We start from the raw sequence: 16931 nt of genomic DNA on the forward strand, positions 1-16931 counted from the left end.
AGCCGAATTATTTCGCTGCAGGCTTTCTAGTTTTTACGGACAGCTTTTCCCATAGCGAATGTGCTGTTGTCAGTATACAACGGCGCCATCGGCTGCCATTGTGAATGTTCATTGTTGAGTACTCGCTCTCTGCGTAGTGTGTTCCTTTTTTTTCACTTGAATGTGGACAAAGAAGCTAAAATTCATCTTTGGAAATGTTGACAGGCGTGTCTTCTTGTGCCTTATGTACTATTGTGAGGACGGCTGCGCTGCAAATGGCTTGCACTGACGTCACATCCACCGCCATGTTGTCAGACCAGGAGCACGGTGAAACTGTGCCAGTTTGTCTGATTCGCTTGTCGCTACTCACTCTGATCAGCACTGTGGAACCCATGCCTGGTTTTTCATCACGGCCCCCGTGACGTCACGTGCAATCATTCATACGCTTTCAACAACTCGAGGACACTGTCAGCATTCAAACTTCCAACTGTCTTTTTAGAGCCACGTTGCATTTCCAAATTTGATGTCACCAGTGTTTTTTACGTATTTTTATTTTGTTTTATAGCATGCCGCTCTCTTCTATGGGCCTTGTTCTTTTTAGCCGCACTCCTTTCGCAAAGCAGCATGTGGATCGTTGTACACCCGGGCAATATCCCGTCCTGTTCAATTTAGAACTTTCTTTCCCGCTCTGTTCGTCCCTATCAATAACATAACCTTTCTAGCGTTCAATGTGCGTATGTAAACTCTCAGTTAGGGCGTACGCAGTATATTATTTTTTCTTTTTATTTATTTCTTGGTACTGTTTAACGATACCACTGTGTAAACATTAGAACGTGGCATTAATAATAGTCAATAAGCAAAAAGCGAAGCATCACAGCGAACAAAACCAAAAGCGCCTCTGAGCCATGGGAAAGACTACAAATAGCTGTCCGTGTGCCCCACTCGCACACGTTTTTCTTTACGGGGCGGGAGGGGAGCTTCGGTCCGCTAGCGGACTAAGCAAGCGGACTCAGGTTCTTCTTCAATTCAGTTTATTCAATTTATTTTGTGCTGTCAGGAATCCCATCTCCTACCTTTCCTCTACCATTTATTCCTTTCGTAACAGTGTATTAGTGTCCATGTTTCAGCTGGGAAAGTGGGCTGTCTAAAGCGCACACCTTGCTAGTGAAATGACGTCGTTTTTACAACGCTTTCAGTTGTGTGAGGTTGAAGAAACATTTCATCGCATTAGAGTAACAGTTACCAGTTGTAATCTTGCCTAGAACACAAAGGTGACTGACTATATTCCTGATTTGATGCACCACGTAATATGCCGTGTTGCTTTTTGGAGAAGTCAGGCGCGCGTTGTAAACATTTGCCACTCCGTTATGATGCGCGATAGGAGCGGAAACCACACTGCGACTACGCCAAAGCTGGCATCGGGTACTTAGCCCCTGCGACCGCCCGAATCGGGGCGCCCGCAATTACGCCACGCTTCCTCTCTGGAGCGTACAGGAAAGTATTTTTGCGATATCTTTAACCATCGATGAGAGAAAAAGCCAACCTGTGAACAGGTCTTCGGTCGAGCTCATAAATATTTATGCTTGGACGAAGGCACTGCACTTTCCTGCCAAAAACAATAGCTCGAACATCATGCTTTAAGCGTCAAGAAACAGAACTATACATAGCATCGAGTCGTCGTCGACGGCACGCGTTCAGACGCATTTGCCCGGCGTAGTTACCAAATGAAAAGTTCTCTTTACGGCGACCATTAAGGGCAACCTGTTTTTAGCCTGCGCGAAAACGCAAAGCGCTGATATGCATGAACGCCTCAATAAAGCGGCGAAGCGTGAGCGCGTCTGGCCAGCCCGGCTGTTCGTCGGTGTCGAGTCGCGCGCCACGCTTCCCCCGCGGGTCTGTGCGACTCAAATGGGAGCATCCGCGCGCCCTTGCAGTTTAAGCTCAGACGTTTGCGGCTAGCACGACCAGTCGTTTCGTGCACGCATTCCTGCTACGCAAGCAAGCGATCGGCATGTTTGTCGTGTCCACTTCGCGCATTTGCTCGGAAGTACAAACTTCGGCCAAGAATACCTTCCGAACAGGCATATCAGCTCGATGCGAGGTACTGTATTAGTAACAGGTATAAAATAGTTTGGAGAAGTCTTCAACAGTTCTTCGGGGGTCACAATGCAGCAATGAATTCTTACACGCTGGACCGGCTGCTTTTCTTTTCTGATGAACTTTATATTGGCACGTATCTAGCACACGCAGTGCCAACAGGGGTGCATTGAATCCTATGGGTACAATGACTTTCGATAGAAAATTTTCATATATCTACCTTATTGCGCCATTCATTACATTAGGATGTATGACAGAAAGAGGACTCGCAGTTGGAGCAACAATTTTAACTATGAAAAAAATTTTGTGATTTCCAATATGAATCTTCTGAAATTCGACATCCGATGAGTGCTGGGGCGGTTCGAGGCGACTGACTTTACAGCAATGTCATCCCGCGTGTTCATATTGTACACACCATAAAACGCCTCCAGGAAGTCAGATCTTGACCTGATGTAAGCATATATTTCACATAAGGGCAATTTAATGAGATATTTTTAACGTTTGACAGTGCACACAGTGCACACAGTGCACACTCCTTGGACGGCGCCTAAATTCATTACTCTCTTCTCAAAAGGGCATAACCTATCATGTATGGCATCTCGCGACTTTGTCAACGGTTCTCATGGACACGAAAGACTTAAAAGGCTGCGAAAGGTTCGGCCTGCTTTCAAGAGCAATCCCTAGTTAAGACTCGTGTCACCCCATGATCACGTTTGATGAAAATATCCGGCAATCTCAGTTCAAATCCTTTTTTGTGTGTCTTTTGAGAGAAATATTCTGGCTTGTTGCACCTCTTCTTCCATTTACAGCCATCAACGTAAGGAGGCTGCAAAATTTATTTAAACGTTTTGCTTTCTTCGGTAGCGGTGCTACGGAAGGATAGTTATAATCTCAGACATAAGTAAAAATGCCGCAGCTTTGCGTCAATGAAAGTCTTTGCAATGAAACCTGTCTTAAAACTTGTGTAATACCTATGAGAGTAAAGTTTTCTAAGCCAAATATTATTTTATTTCGCATATATTATCGCAAAGCACTGAGTTCTCAACAATGCTAAAGCATTTGTTTCCCTTTTTCCGGAAAACCTGCTGAGAATATCACATTTGAGCTTGATGCCAGTCATCACGACCGCTTTGAAAAGTGGACGTTCTAACTTTACAATCTCTTCTTAAGCTTTCCACTTAACCCTTCTACTAATTCTAGAGATGCCTTCAAGTCACCTTTCGTAATTACTGCTCAAATTTTTCCCACCTTGCGTGGTTTAGTCAGGCCTCAAGAAAGAGAGTTAGTTTTTCAACGCGGAAGGCTAACGGTTTGTTCTATAGGCATGAAGAAATTTTTTAAAACTGTCACGTTGAAACACCAGGATTTGTCATAAAAGCGCGGAAGGGATAGCAAGACGACATATACATGTATACATATGTTTGTCATTGTCAAAGATGCACATGACGTTAGAAACCCAGAATAAACCATATTGGCGGATGACGAAATACGCACACATGACAAAGTCGTAGGACGCGCTAGAAAGCTCACTTTTTTAAGGAATATTGTTTGTCGCATTCGATAGCTGACATGAAAGAGCACCACAGTTGCGGTGTGACGAGTTGTAAATTTGTGTGAAGTAAAGAAATAGCTGCTAGGTGCAGTACAGTCTTGGAATAAGCTGCGAGTTTACTGCGTACCTGATTCGGGGCTGGTAAGTGCTTTGAGCAGGAAATTCGACGGGCGAACTCCCTCGCAAGCTTCGCAATATAAACAATACAGATGCTGCTAAGAAAATATACTCTTCCTTTGCGAAAGCTGGAAAGGTGAAATTTTTCCGCTTTTTCTTAACAAGGCATTAATCGCACTACGCCATGGTTTTTCGTTTATTTTCTTCGGGAGCCAAAATCTAGACAAGGTATTGAAAGCGTTGCTACTTCCGATTCTCTTACTCTTGCGTTCTAAGCTACGATATTTGTAAAATTATAGCAAGCATAGAGAAGCGGAGTGAAGCTGCGCTGCGAAGTCCTGATTGGATTGAATTCTAACGTAACGAACTCCCGTCGCAAACAGCGCACATCGATATATTCTGTGTTTTATTTTGTTAGAATTGGATTTCAAAAATGTGTTCGTCAAAAAATTGTCGAGTTTTCACAATGACGCTGTGCTTTTTAGGGAATTAGTTGGTGTCATACGAGGAAATCAAAAGTTAGTGCCGGCCTTCGTTCTCGCTTACCTTTTGCCCTATGTTTTCGCGGTTTAAAACTTTGCGACTGCGTATATGCTATGCTGAGTTTAGTGCTCTAGGGTTCAGAAACTGTGCCATTTAGGGACGCGCGAATCAGCTAAAGCAACTAACAATTGAAATCGAGAAGCAAATAAGAAAATTAACCATAGAGAGTCGCACACGGCTACAAACTACCTTATCTGCCTTGAGAGCACAGCCCTATGGTATTGCCGGCATTCGGAGTATGTTCTGGACAGTTCTAAGCAGTGGCGTCCTCTTTTTTACGATGCCATTTTGAGCTCATTGTTCGCGCCATGCTCAGTGACCATGGCTCGTCTGTGTGTGCTCGTTAAAATATATTCTCTTTTCTCTTTTAGATTTTGGCCTGCGTCCTCGTACACTTCACCTGCTTGGCCCTGCCAGGAGGTTACCACGACTACGGCTTCGACGATCACGACTACCATGGCTACGGAGGTCACGGGCATGATGGGTACTACAAGGAGGTGCCTGGTCCCTCTTTCCTCATCAAAACCGTCCACCACGTGAGCAAGCTGGACCACGGAGGGCACCTGCACGGAACGGCTTGGTGACACCTCATACCTGCAGCAATGGTAAGCCTGGGAGCAACTTCGTCACTTACAGGAGCCAGCATGCCGACTTTATTCGCTGACATGCTCGAACGCAAGTGCGCAGTCACGAACACTGACGAAAAAAAGCTTCGTTTTTGCAAAAATAACTAAAGGTTTAGACTGGCAACTGTGTGGTAACGTTTTAATCACTTCGACGACGCATTCGTAAATAAAAAAAACATATATAGCGTCCAAAGGGTTATGCGCAAGTTTTAGGCCTAACTAAGAACGCACATTTGGTCTTGTAGCATGTCCTTCTAGAGCGTATTGTTCTCTTGTGCCGGCACAAATACCAGGTACGCAGAGAAAAGCACAAGAACGCTTCGTCTCAGTCAGTTCAGAACACGGGCCGTAATAGGCCATTGATTAAAACACGCCCTTCGGCGCTTCATGTGCAGGATGTCCAAAATAAAACAGTCTGCATCTGTTTCATGCGACGCGCTGCTAAGCTCTACCCTAAGCCAAAGTACCCATTTCTTGAAACTTTCAGTGCCAATTTAAGAAAGGACGCAGGCAAGAGGCAAGAGGCACTGGGAGCAGCATTCGCCTCGCCATGTTCTTTTGTCTTGCTTCTGTGTTAATCAGGCAGAATTCAAACAATTCGTCTGGTAGCAGTTCCAGCCTATCGAGCAATTCTTTTGTGAAAGTATGCTAGCGCAGATGTAGAGTGTATGAAAGCAGCACGCTGTTCCTTCCTGGAAGCACTTTTACCATAGACTAGGCATGAAATAGGTGCTGGAGGATCAGCTGAGCAGCGAACACGACTACAGCGACTATGTAGAAATTTTGGCCTCACAGAAAGCGCACAGGTACAGTGAATTATAGCTGAAGTGCGTATTCTTTAACAAGAAAAAAGGAAACAAAAGATGGCTGAGGCAGTACGAACGTCATAGTTTAAAAGTCTTATTTCAGCGCTGATTTTGAGAACGGTGTTAGTATAACTGAAACATTCGAAAGTGTGTAAGGTTGATGATTTCAGCATAAAAGCCTGATGCATGCCGTTTGTTTGGAAGTGTCTTGTATCGTCAGCTTTCGCTGCCGCGTACGGTTTGTAACGTCGAGATGGCAGACCATAGAGAGAAGATAAGGAACGCGTTCTTCTGTGTAGTTCTCAGCATGACACGACAAGAAATAAGGTGATCCGAACTAAAACACTTAAAACCCGAATTTTTACCGCAAAAGGGCGTTTCGGTCACATTAAACGCTGTTAGGGTGAAAGAAGAGTGAATACTGCCTACGAATACCTCGTCGAACATGGCGGTTCAGTGCGTAAATACATAATTCTCAACGTACGTGTGCAACGTGTGGCTCTCAGTACGTTACTTGATTCTGTGAAGCATACAAGGCTGGTATGTACACAGAAATAATGAAAAGCCTACTTAACTTCACATCTTTGTTTTGAATGCCTTCTTGAGTGAAAAGTTTCCCAGCATGCCATCACAGAACGTCAATTACAACTGACACCATAGCTCACATAAACATGAAGCTTCAATGGATGTGTTTGACGCCTAAATTTTTATGAGAAACAAAAGTGTGTGGTTTGCAGAAGTGGTTTACTTTTTTTTTCTCGCCTAGCGCAGATACCTGCAAATGAATTTAAAGCTCCCTTCCTTCTTTAGCACTGCAGTTATTTTCACAAACTGACCCACGTTCGTTTTTGAACGTGTTTATTTTCCATTTATCAGATTGAAAATTGAAGTCTTATGCGCTTTACAACAAAAGCTGAATCTTTTACAAATTTAGTTTTCAAGCGCACTAATCTTCACACTGGCTTTATATTTGGTGTGTTTTTCTGCCCCGTCTCGCTGCATTAGCTTAAAAACTTCGCTGCTGTCGAAAGCGAACCTTTTAAATTACACACACAATTTCAAAACTAATCGCGTATTTTTCTGCTGCAGTGGTCCTATTACCTTGGTTACGTGGATGTGAAATTAATTATCAGCATAAGAGTAGAATTTTTGCCCTTAAAGGTTTGTCTTTTCGGTCCTTGCCGCAGCAGGTGATGTCTTCCCATCATCCTTCGCACCAGTGGAGAAGAATGCAAGCCTTGCTTTGGAGATCAAATGTTTCACAAGACATGCTGAAAGCTGTCATTAACGGATGGCCACATATCTTCCCACATCATCGTCCTCTGGTTGACGCTATTCCGTCAAAGAATCATGAGACAAAAGGACCTGCATTCACATTCTGTACAATAAACTTCGATTATCACAAAAGACACTTCCGTTTCATTATTTATCTGGCGGATCAGTATTACTTCAGTTGTAAAACCGTATTTGGTGGCCTTATTGATGTTCATAGCAACCATGTTCTCGTCAAGAACAGCTCCCTAGGCTATTTAATTTTGTTGTGTACAAATGGACGTCACGTTATATTCCGCCTGGTATGTGGCTATAGTTCTTTCTTTAAATTCCGCCTGGTATGTGGGAGAAAAAGTTCAGTTCATGTAAAGCGTATAGAAATCCCCTCTTGCAGGAACATTGTATTAATCTATTATGGAACCTCTATTTTTGATTCAACGATTTTGAATTGATTTCTTTGATAAGGAGACCATAGGCAGGTCAGCCGCCACAAGGTGAAACTTTCCTTACATCGGGTCACGTATAGGGCAATGATAGAAAAAGCAGAAGCAAAACTCAACGATTACGCAGGCATACTTCAGTGTCGTTCTACAGATGGCATCGCATGCAGCTACTGGAGCACGAGAAACTTCAGCAGTGAGTCTACTGCGCGCTAGTCTAGCTACAAATTATAGGCTCATCTATGGTCTATACGCTCGTAGTCAACTGCAGAATATAGCACGCGCGATGTCGGCGCGGGATTCGGGGACAAATTTAGGACACCTCAAAGTTTTTGTGTGTGTGGCGCGCAGCGTCAGCGGCCTCTTTTTTTATGCGGCGCAGTTTCTGTGAGGCCGTCACAGGGTTAGTAAGCAGCGGCTACTATCGGTTGTAAATATTTCAGCGCCCTTGGCGACAGGAGAAGTGCTGTTTAGAAAGGATTCATCAGTGCACATCCACGCGGCCCAACATGCTGCGGCAATGGCCCATCTGGTTGAATCACCGGGAAACGATCTGCTTTGTTTTTGCTAGCGGTGTTTCGAATCCCGGTCGGGAATGAAGTTTTTTTGTACTAATGACGTTGCCACGACAAAGACACGATGCTGCAATTGGCCTTCCTCCAGCAGCAACTGGCGCTGCGGTCTGGACTAGCTGGTCAATGGTATAAATAGGAAGCTTCGTACCCTTAGCCGAGAGTCTAAGCGGCCTTGCAATTCAGCGGCACGTTTTATGAGGTCGAAAATGTCAGAAGGTTTTACGATTACTGAGCTGTCTGCTCGCTCAGCAGCGCCACGTTTATACAGCTGACAGGCGAATTTTCTGTAGAAAGAAAAAAAACAACGATTTTCTTTTATTTCCAGACCAGGTCACAAAATTATCAAATTACTCTACTCCTTACCCATGAGTGCGTTTGTATCAGCAGTGCCCGCTGGCCAATCCCCCGTCATGGCTATGTGCCATTAAGCCTGAGGACATCATCATCATCATCATAACTATCAGGACCACCAGCGGTCAGTTATCGCCGTTAACGCACAAAATGCACACGTGCTCTCATATTTGCAAATTATCGTCGAAGACACACGCATCAGAAAACACCAAAAGTGAGATTCGAACCCGGTACCACACGGCATTAAACGAACACAGACCGCTACATCACAAACCGGCACACTGAAGGCGGTCGTTACTGGTAATAAATGTTGTACTCAATATGTTGCACCCTATGGCCTAACAATGACGTGAACGTGTGAAACAGAAAAGTAGCAGCACTTTGCATTGGTTAGCATGCATCTAATCCCATGAAGCTATTGATGGATTATATATCGTGTGTCAGGCTCTATCCATCGGGTTTTTTAACCACATAAACGTCACAGTTGGCGCGGATCGCTTGCTTTTCGACAGACTGATGTGCAACTCGTCCTATGGCGATCAACTAAATTTCTCTGCTGACTTCGCCGATGCATATGAAAGAATAAATAAAATGAAAATTCGTCATATCGATTGCGTATTTCTCACGCGAATTGCCACAAAATTGTGGATCACAATTTTTTAGCGTAAATCGCCTCCCACCCTGTTCCAGCTCAATAGTGCGCGACACTGTCCACATCTCGCTTTTGTGGATGAGCACGCTACAATAGTCAGTAGAACTGCATGCCCACTTTCATAAAAGTGCTGAAGCAGATACTACTATGACAGTGAAAGAAACTGCAATAATAGCACATGGCCTTGTGGAGTCGCGAGGAGCGACCGTTTATGACGATTTAATTTGCAGATCGTACGCATTTCTGAATGATACTTTTTATTCAGGTCTGCTTTGAAAAAGTGGGTTCACGAAGGCTGGGACTCGCGCTTTGCAATGCTTCCAGTGCCCGAGTAATGCTCGATTCAGGTCCTCGATAAAACAGCAGCAAAATCTGTCTTCGTTGTGAGTATCAGGGTGCGTTCGCAGAACTCGAGCTTGAAACTGGCAAAAGCGTTGCGACGCAAGTGGAATAAAAACGCGTTAAGGTCTTGGACAATTCTCTTAGGTGATCAGTGGGCCCCTGAGGTAACCCGGTCGCTGGGGCGTTCTATACTACTGAACAATGGTTTAACGGATTAGATCCACGCTACACACACATGGCAGCCAGCATTTTCTATATCTCGAATGCTAGGAGAATATGACACCAGAACAGCGGCGGTTGACAGATAGCCAAACACAACATTAGGCGGTTGCAAGGAAAAAGGTGAAGGCGGCTGGACGTGTCTGGCGAAGAAAATCGGTCGAACGCTGCCTTTAGCGCCTGGCGCGAGCGATTCAAAGAGTGCGGCCAAGAAAAGTCGCCAGGACGCGCTACCGCCTATCTTGGCGCATAGGTGGAAAGTGTGCCAATGTTCCGTTTATTTCACTAGCACACAAAAGAAAACACAAGAGCAACTTTCACCTCTGGAAGTGTGGTTTGCAACCGCCGGCTGATGACAAATCTACACGCGTTGGTTGCCGGTCGCGTGTCCTGGGGAATTTTGTCCCCTATCGTACTTTTCCTTAGCGTGGCGTATAGCAGCACAGAATGATTTCACAAACTCTTCGTACTTCCAGTCGGACTGATTGCAAGTCAATGAGGCTTTGATGTGTGAACGTTCCTTTTTTATTTCTACATTTTCTGATGGATTGATTAAGTGAAGGATTTGGCTTATCGTTTCTCACACGGACTAACGGGACGTACAAGTCGACCAACTCGCTGATCTTATCCCTGAACATAAACCAGTTTTCTTGAACCGTTCTAGAAAGTAAGTTTGGCAGGAGTGTGGGAAAAAAGATATCGAGAATCGGTGTTAATTTAAGAATAGCTGGCCTTGTTGTAATCCCGTATCTTCTTAATGTCGCTACCGGAGTTCCTATGGGCGCTATGGGGTAACTGCATTAACTTGTGGTCGATAAGGTCACCAAAATATGCAATGTCTACAATGGTATCGGAACGTAGCTCAGAACTAGGTCAGATGTATTCGGGCCACGTGTAGGACGATCAGCTCCAGAGCCTGTCAGAGCTCTGCTTTCTGCATATCTCGGAAAGTTCGATATATTTTCCCATCACACCTGAAACCAATGCAAGTGTCCACCGCTGCAGAATTACTAGAGGAGCACAAAATCAAAAAGAAAGGAGAATGGCAAGTCTGCTCTAAATTCCTATTTTGGTGGAGGTCTAGTGTTTTCAACCGCACTTAGTCACATGATGTCACCGCCGACCTATTATGCCGATGTTGCCAAATATAGCATTTGAATGAAAAGAGCGAATATAATTTTAGCAGTTGGACATACTGTACGTTTTCGCATGGACATCACCATAGTGGTTCTTCCTTCGGTGGATATCAGGATTGCGGGGCATGGCGCGTAGAGTGACGCGGGCGAACCCTGATGGATGGACACTGAACGCTAATTGGATTTATCGAAGCGTTTTGTTTCGTCGTTATAACCCCTTCGGCAAGCAGAGTGCCCCAATCCAGAAATACCTCCGGCTAACCATTTATGGAGCGAGCGAAAACAATAATGACAATATTAAAATCAATAGAGCGCCAGTTTTTTAGGCCATTGAAATGCTAAAGAAATAAAATCTTCCTGTTCTATGCCAATTAAACACGGAACCAATTTTCTAAAGCCTTTGTCTAATGTCGATACAAGATTATGGCGTCGACTGCAAATTACGGGCTTCTGACCTTCATGGTGCAAAGCAATTGCATCCCATTAGTTCAATCTTACCTCATTAGCCAGAGTGAAAAGAGCTAGGCCATGCGATGAACGCTCGTTAGAATTAACCTTCCTTTGTAGGACTTCTGCTGCTTCACGACGAGCTGCACCTAATTCAATAATGGTTCGTGAACTGCACAGCAGCGAGTCTTCCAACGATCATGCTCCGCGTTTGTTCTTCGATATGAATAGTAAGCACGTGGCAGGCAGAGCTGCACAGCAATGCCTGCAACGTGTTTTCCACTCTTTTTAGAGCAAACTTTTTTAGAGTAAACAAAACAATTTCCGAGAGCACACTCAGGCATGTTTGTCGGCTTTCTGACCTTCCAAAAAGCAGCGGGGCAGTCACGTTCATCCTGGCCGTTCGGGGTTGGCCTCGCAATGGATGTCTTTCTCGTGTTTTTTCCTTTTCTTTTAGCCTATGTGCTTCGCCTCGTCATAAGCTGTAACAGTTGATCTTAAATAAAGCTACAGCACTCATGCTGAAAGTTTTTGGAAATTATCACTGAAGTCGCATGAGTGTGCTGCTGCGGGCTAGTTAGGGCAACATGACAAAAAAGACGAGCAGTGCAAACACAGGACGAGGCAGAGACAAACGAAGCAGGCGCAGACTAACAGCTGAACTTTGTTCAAATATGTGCACACAATAATTAGTCTTCAGGAGAGTGACCAGGTTATCTGTCAACACCAGGGGCGATGTAAAGGGCCGAATAAAAGCGATAAAGTTACACAGTTCATAAAAGTGACAAAATTATGCCTTTCATAAACGAGATAAAGCTATACTTCATAAAAGCGATGAAATTTCAAAAAGGGAGGATGGTATGAGACTGGGGGAGTGAAAAGTGAGAACTGGAAACAACAAGATATGTGGCGAAAATGGACCGTGAATATTGTGGATTGGAGGTTCGGCAAAAGGGGCTAAAAGAGAGTAAAAGAGATAAGTGGTTAAAAGATTAGGTTGCAGGATAAAAATGTTCTAAGGAGGGAAGGAAGGAATATCCAGATATGCTGTCTCTTTGGTTAGTAGGTCTGTGGACGGAGTGCTGGCACGCGTCGCGCCACGGTTTAAAATCAGTTATGCTTCATGAATTTCTCGTGTGCGTTTATCGGGATATCGCCTTAAAATATTCGTCCTGTCGAAGGCATTTCTGGCGATGAACAGAGAAGTTGCTGCCTGTGCCAGTCTTGAGTGAGTTGGAATACTCCCGCAGACGGTCGTTGATGCATCTTCTTGTCTGTGCAATGTAGGATACGCCACATGGCAGCGGTATCTCGTAGACGACGGAGGTCACGCATGGGCTCAAAAATGGAAGTCTATCGTGCATTTGCTTTAGGGCTGAACGTCTTCGTTAACTTTTTGCACAGGCCTGCTAATTTGTTGGGAGCCGAAAAGGCTACCCGAACTCTCAGTTCACCGGCTATCTTCTTGAGCTATGGCTTACTTTGTGGATGTACAGAATTACCACTGTTCCGGCATGATCTGAGTTGCTGTTAGTGCGATGTGTTTGGCGCAGCTCTTGTAGTAATTTTTCCGCTAAGCTAGAGAGGAGCGACTTGGGGAACCCCGCTCGAGGTGTACAATCTTAGATGTGCGCTCCTAAGAGCTGATTTGAAAATGCTGCGCTTCATCAGCTTCGAGTGCGCTGAAGAGTAGGGTAGGAGGTGCCTTATCGAGCGTGGCGCGTACTTCCTGTGATCCAATGTTATTGTGAGGGCCATGTCAAGGAACCTGAGTTCGTTGCTTGCTGGTAGTTTTACCGAACGTCCAATCCCTAAGATTCACGGTCCATTTTTCGCCAAATATATTGCTGTTTCCAGTTTTCATTTGTCACTCTCCCCACAGCCTCATACCAACGTTCCTTGTTGAAATTTTACCCATTTTATTAATTGTAGAATTTTATCGCTTTTATGAATTGTACTTTATCGCTTTTATGAATTGTGCAAATTTCTTGACTTTGTTCGGCCTTTTACACCGCCCCTGACGCCGACTGATCAACTGGCAACTCGCCTCAAGACTACTTATTGTTTGCACATCTTCGAATAACATTCATTTGTTAGTCAGCGCCTGTGTCGTCCGTCTCTACCTCGTCCTGTGTTTGCGCTGTTCTCCTTTTTTGCCAAGCCGCGTGACATTTTACTTCCTCGTGTGGGAAAGAAAATTACTCATGCCTCCTCGACAGCGAGCTTTCATTTTCTCGAACAAGCGCAGTTGTGTTTTACGACAAAAAGCAAGTAAGGAATCAAATCCGGCAACGCCACCATGCTCGGCTTATATTGCTGATTCGTCCGGTCCCACCGCTAAATCAGCATAAATTAACGTTATTGATGTTAAGCGGAGTCAAAGTTTTGCGCACGTGCACCTGGTTACCGCCAAACGTACAAAACTTAAGTGACATAGAAAAATAACAGTATCCGCTATGGTGGTTTACGGGGTTGGCGTTCGGCTACTGATCGCAAGGTCGAGGGTTAGATCCCGGACGTGGCAGCCGCATTTCGATGGAGACGAAATACGAAAAACGACCGTGTGCTGTGCGACGTCAGCGCACATTGAAGAACCCCAGGTGGTATTAATTAACCCGAAGCCTTCCACTACGGCGTCCGTCACAGCACATGCATCACTTGTGGTCGTTAAACTCTACGATTTACGTCTTTATAGTCTCAGTGGCCGAGTTCAAAATGGGTGTGCGCTTTCTGCTGCTTGTGAAAATGAAAACTGATTTCTAACAGCGTTTAGACTGCAGGGGCTGTATTTTGAAAATTAGAAGCCAGCTGTAGACAGCTTCTCTTTACGTTCAAGAAATGACACCACAACATGTAGATGTGAAAACAGCACTAAAATATTTGAAAGTTAAGTTTCATCCAGGAAAAGAAGTCTGTCGCATCGATGAAAAAGGGAGAAAAAGAAGCAGAAGTGGACAGAAAAGGCAAAAAGTTGTTGCTGGGGCAAATTCGGCTCATCGGATCAGACACCAATGATTTCACGTTAAGGACTTTCTGGAGTACAGCAAAGCCAAAACGTGGCAAACTGGACACGTCCGTCGTCACGTGCGAGGACTTAGCTTGACCCCAAGCAAACAATGTAGTGTTCATGGATGAGCTTTTCGACGTCATAATTGTCAACAAGCATCTCCAACTGACCACCAAAAACGGCAGCTGCGTCGACAACGTATTCTCACGACACGCAGATGTGTCTAGCACGAACTACGTGCTCTACTTTCGCTGCCACATGCCGCTACTCATCGCACCGAAAAAAAAACGTAACGAAACAAGCGCATAAAGGTGTCTTTACTGACAGCGATCGTTGTGCACGCATGGTAAAAAGAAAGCAAAAAAAAGTACGGCACACACACGACACAGACCAGGCGCAGCACGGATTAGACAGCTTTTTTCACTTCGCAACGGGTTGATTCCTACGCGGTTGCTAATTTAACAACGAGTAGGTATCACCAAGTAGTATAACGCGTCACAGGAGATGCCCTCCTGAGGAGATTGCACAACGGCACATGGATCACAGCGTCCGTGAAGAAGAAGCCGTATTCGAAAGCCCATTCAAAGTTTAGCGCTGGTTTTGACTGCCCCTAATAGACTCTTCAAAAAGCATTCATTTCGATAAAATCATGGAGCGGAAAAAAATTAATCCTGACTATGCTTCCTCGTGTCAAAGTATGTCGCAGTGACACACTATATGAGAAGTGTATTATAAGCGGTGAGTGAAGAGCACCGAATATAGAATAGGACAGCGTGGGGTTCGTTGTTCGTACGGCCCAGCTCCCTGACGACCGGAACAATCATTCAAACCAATGTCGGTGGCTTTCGCTGGATGCAGACGACATATCCGGCTTCGGCGTGCGACTGTCTTCCCGAAGCAGCCCTGTATCGGTGGTGTTTTTTTCGTTAGTTGCCATCTTGTGCATGGCCTCTGTGTTGCTTTATCGCATCTCTCACATTGCTTCGCTCGTTCGTAAAATTAATCAGCATTCGTGCGGTGTATTCTGGCCTGCTACGCGCCAGATTTGGCTATCTACTGGACGTTGTTTCATGCATACAGGATAACCAAACCCCTTATCATCTAACCAGACCGTGACAGCTACAGCGCAGCCATTATGTCGGAGGAAGGAGGCTATGCGGAGGGAGAGATTGGCACCGGCAGCTGGACCCGCTCAAGAAGGAAACACATGACAGCTTCCGCGCTCAATTATGCGAAAGTTGGCTGCGCACCCGTATCTGCCTCCGTACGAACGCATGAACCATTCCCCATACGTGGTGTAGGTCGCACTCTTTGCGAAAGATATTGAAGGCGCAGAAATAGCTCGTAGCCTCGCTCATGTCATGTTACTAAAGAGTTCCAAAAAGAACTATCGCTAAACCTAACTAAGTTTGGCAAATGATGACTTGTATGTACTGCGCCCGCAAGCTTCATACGAATGCTCGAGCTAGTGGCTCGGACTGCAGCAAGCACTGCCGAGCGTGGCCGCTGGGTTGCACAGCATGCTATAGCAGCCCCGCGCTATAGTCAGTAGTCACAAGCCCGGCGCCCAGCGCCCCGCGGCGGTAAATTCAGTCCAAGACATGGGTCCGAGCATTCGCGTAACGTTTGCTAGTTGTGGTACATTCAGGTCAGCGAAAATGCACCAGTGGCACGTTTATTTCTATGTACAAACGTTAGCGCAAAATGAGACACATTCACAAGAAAGGTGGACAAGACAACGCGCTACTGACAACTGATTTTTATTGAAAGAAACGCATAATATATAGGTTCTCCGTCACGCCACCTATCAGCTGCAGCAAACGTCAGAAAGATGAATAGGACCATAAAAGTGATAAAACACAAACGCTAAAAACATGACTTAGTTATCGTTTTTATCGTTTTTAACTAAGTCATGTTTTTAGTGTTTGTCTTTTATCGCTTTTATGACCCTATTCATCTTTCTGACGTTTGCTGCAGCTGATAGGTGGCGTGACGGAGAACCTATATATTATGTGTTTCTTTCAATAAAAATCAGTTGTCAGTAGCGCGTTGTCTTGTCCACCTTTCTTGTGAATGCGTCTTATTTTGCGCTAACGTTTGTACATAAATCTATGCACCAACTAGCCCAGCAACAAGCGTTACTTGGGCACGTTTATAGCCCCTTTTTTGCAGCTGTGTATTGACGCATAACGCTAAGGGCCCCGTGTCGCAGAAAAGCCGGCATCATCGTCAACGTCGGTGTCGTTGGCCGTGATCGAAAAATCCACGAAATATCCCAAAAGAAGCAACCTAAAGGGTAGGTGGGCCGTTTAGGCCACGTGACTTTGCGACGTTATAACGACCTTCTCATCGGATTGTTAGCGAATTGACTACAGTGGCAGGTGACAGTTAAATAAATGATTGGTCGCGAGGTTCCTCTAGAAGAGCAACCTGGGTCTCGCAAGCCCAAACAGTGGTAGTACTTGCCATCGCAGGGAAGTGTCGCATCGCTTAACCGCTGTACCACTGCTTCAGTAGTGATATGAGGACTCCCAGCGACCTATGAATGTATAGAATGGAGAATGACCAATTAAGCATATATTGGCATTAACCTATTAACCCCATCGTGTCAGGCTCTTAAGGCGGAGCTTAAGTGTCCCCTCCAGTTTTTGATTGCCTATTGGAAATATTTATTTTAAACAATTATTCATATTAATACTAACTACATACACAGGGTTGCTACAGAGCAAAAAGAGAATGCGTAACACAAGTAAAAAAAGACCGGTCAGAA

The 16931-nt window shown here is 45.0% G+C and overlaps 1 protein-coding gene across 1 annotated transcript in view; it reads left to right on the forward strand.

Annotated features, from left to right (window-relative positions):
* The first annotated feature begins 1776 nt into the window (after positions 1-1776).
* LOC144114958 (uncharacterized) overlaps positions 1777-16931 on the forward strand; it is a 36273-nt gene continuing 21118 nt past the window's right edge. The window contains exons 1-2 of the mRNA XM_077649031.1: positions 1777-1872; positions 4660-4824. Coding sequence (XP_077505157.1) covers positions 1777-1872; positions 4660-4824 — 261 coding nt within the window. The remainder of the gene's footprint in view (positions 1873-4659; positions 4825-16931) is intronic.

Source organism: Amblyomma americanum, chromosome 1, assembly GCF_052857255.1.
Source record: "Amblyomma americanum isolate KBUSLIRL-KWMA chromosome 1, ASM5285725v1, whole genome shotgun sequence".
NCBI lineage: Eukaryota > Metazoa > Arthropoda > Arachnida > Ixodida > Ixodidae > Amblyomma > Amblyomma americanum.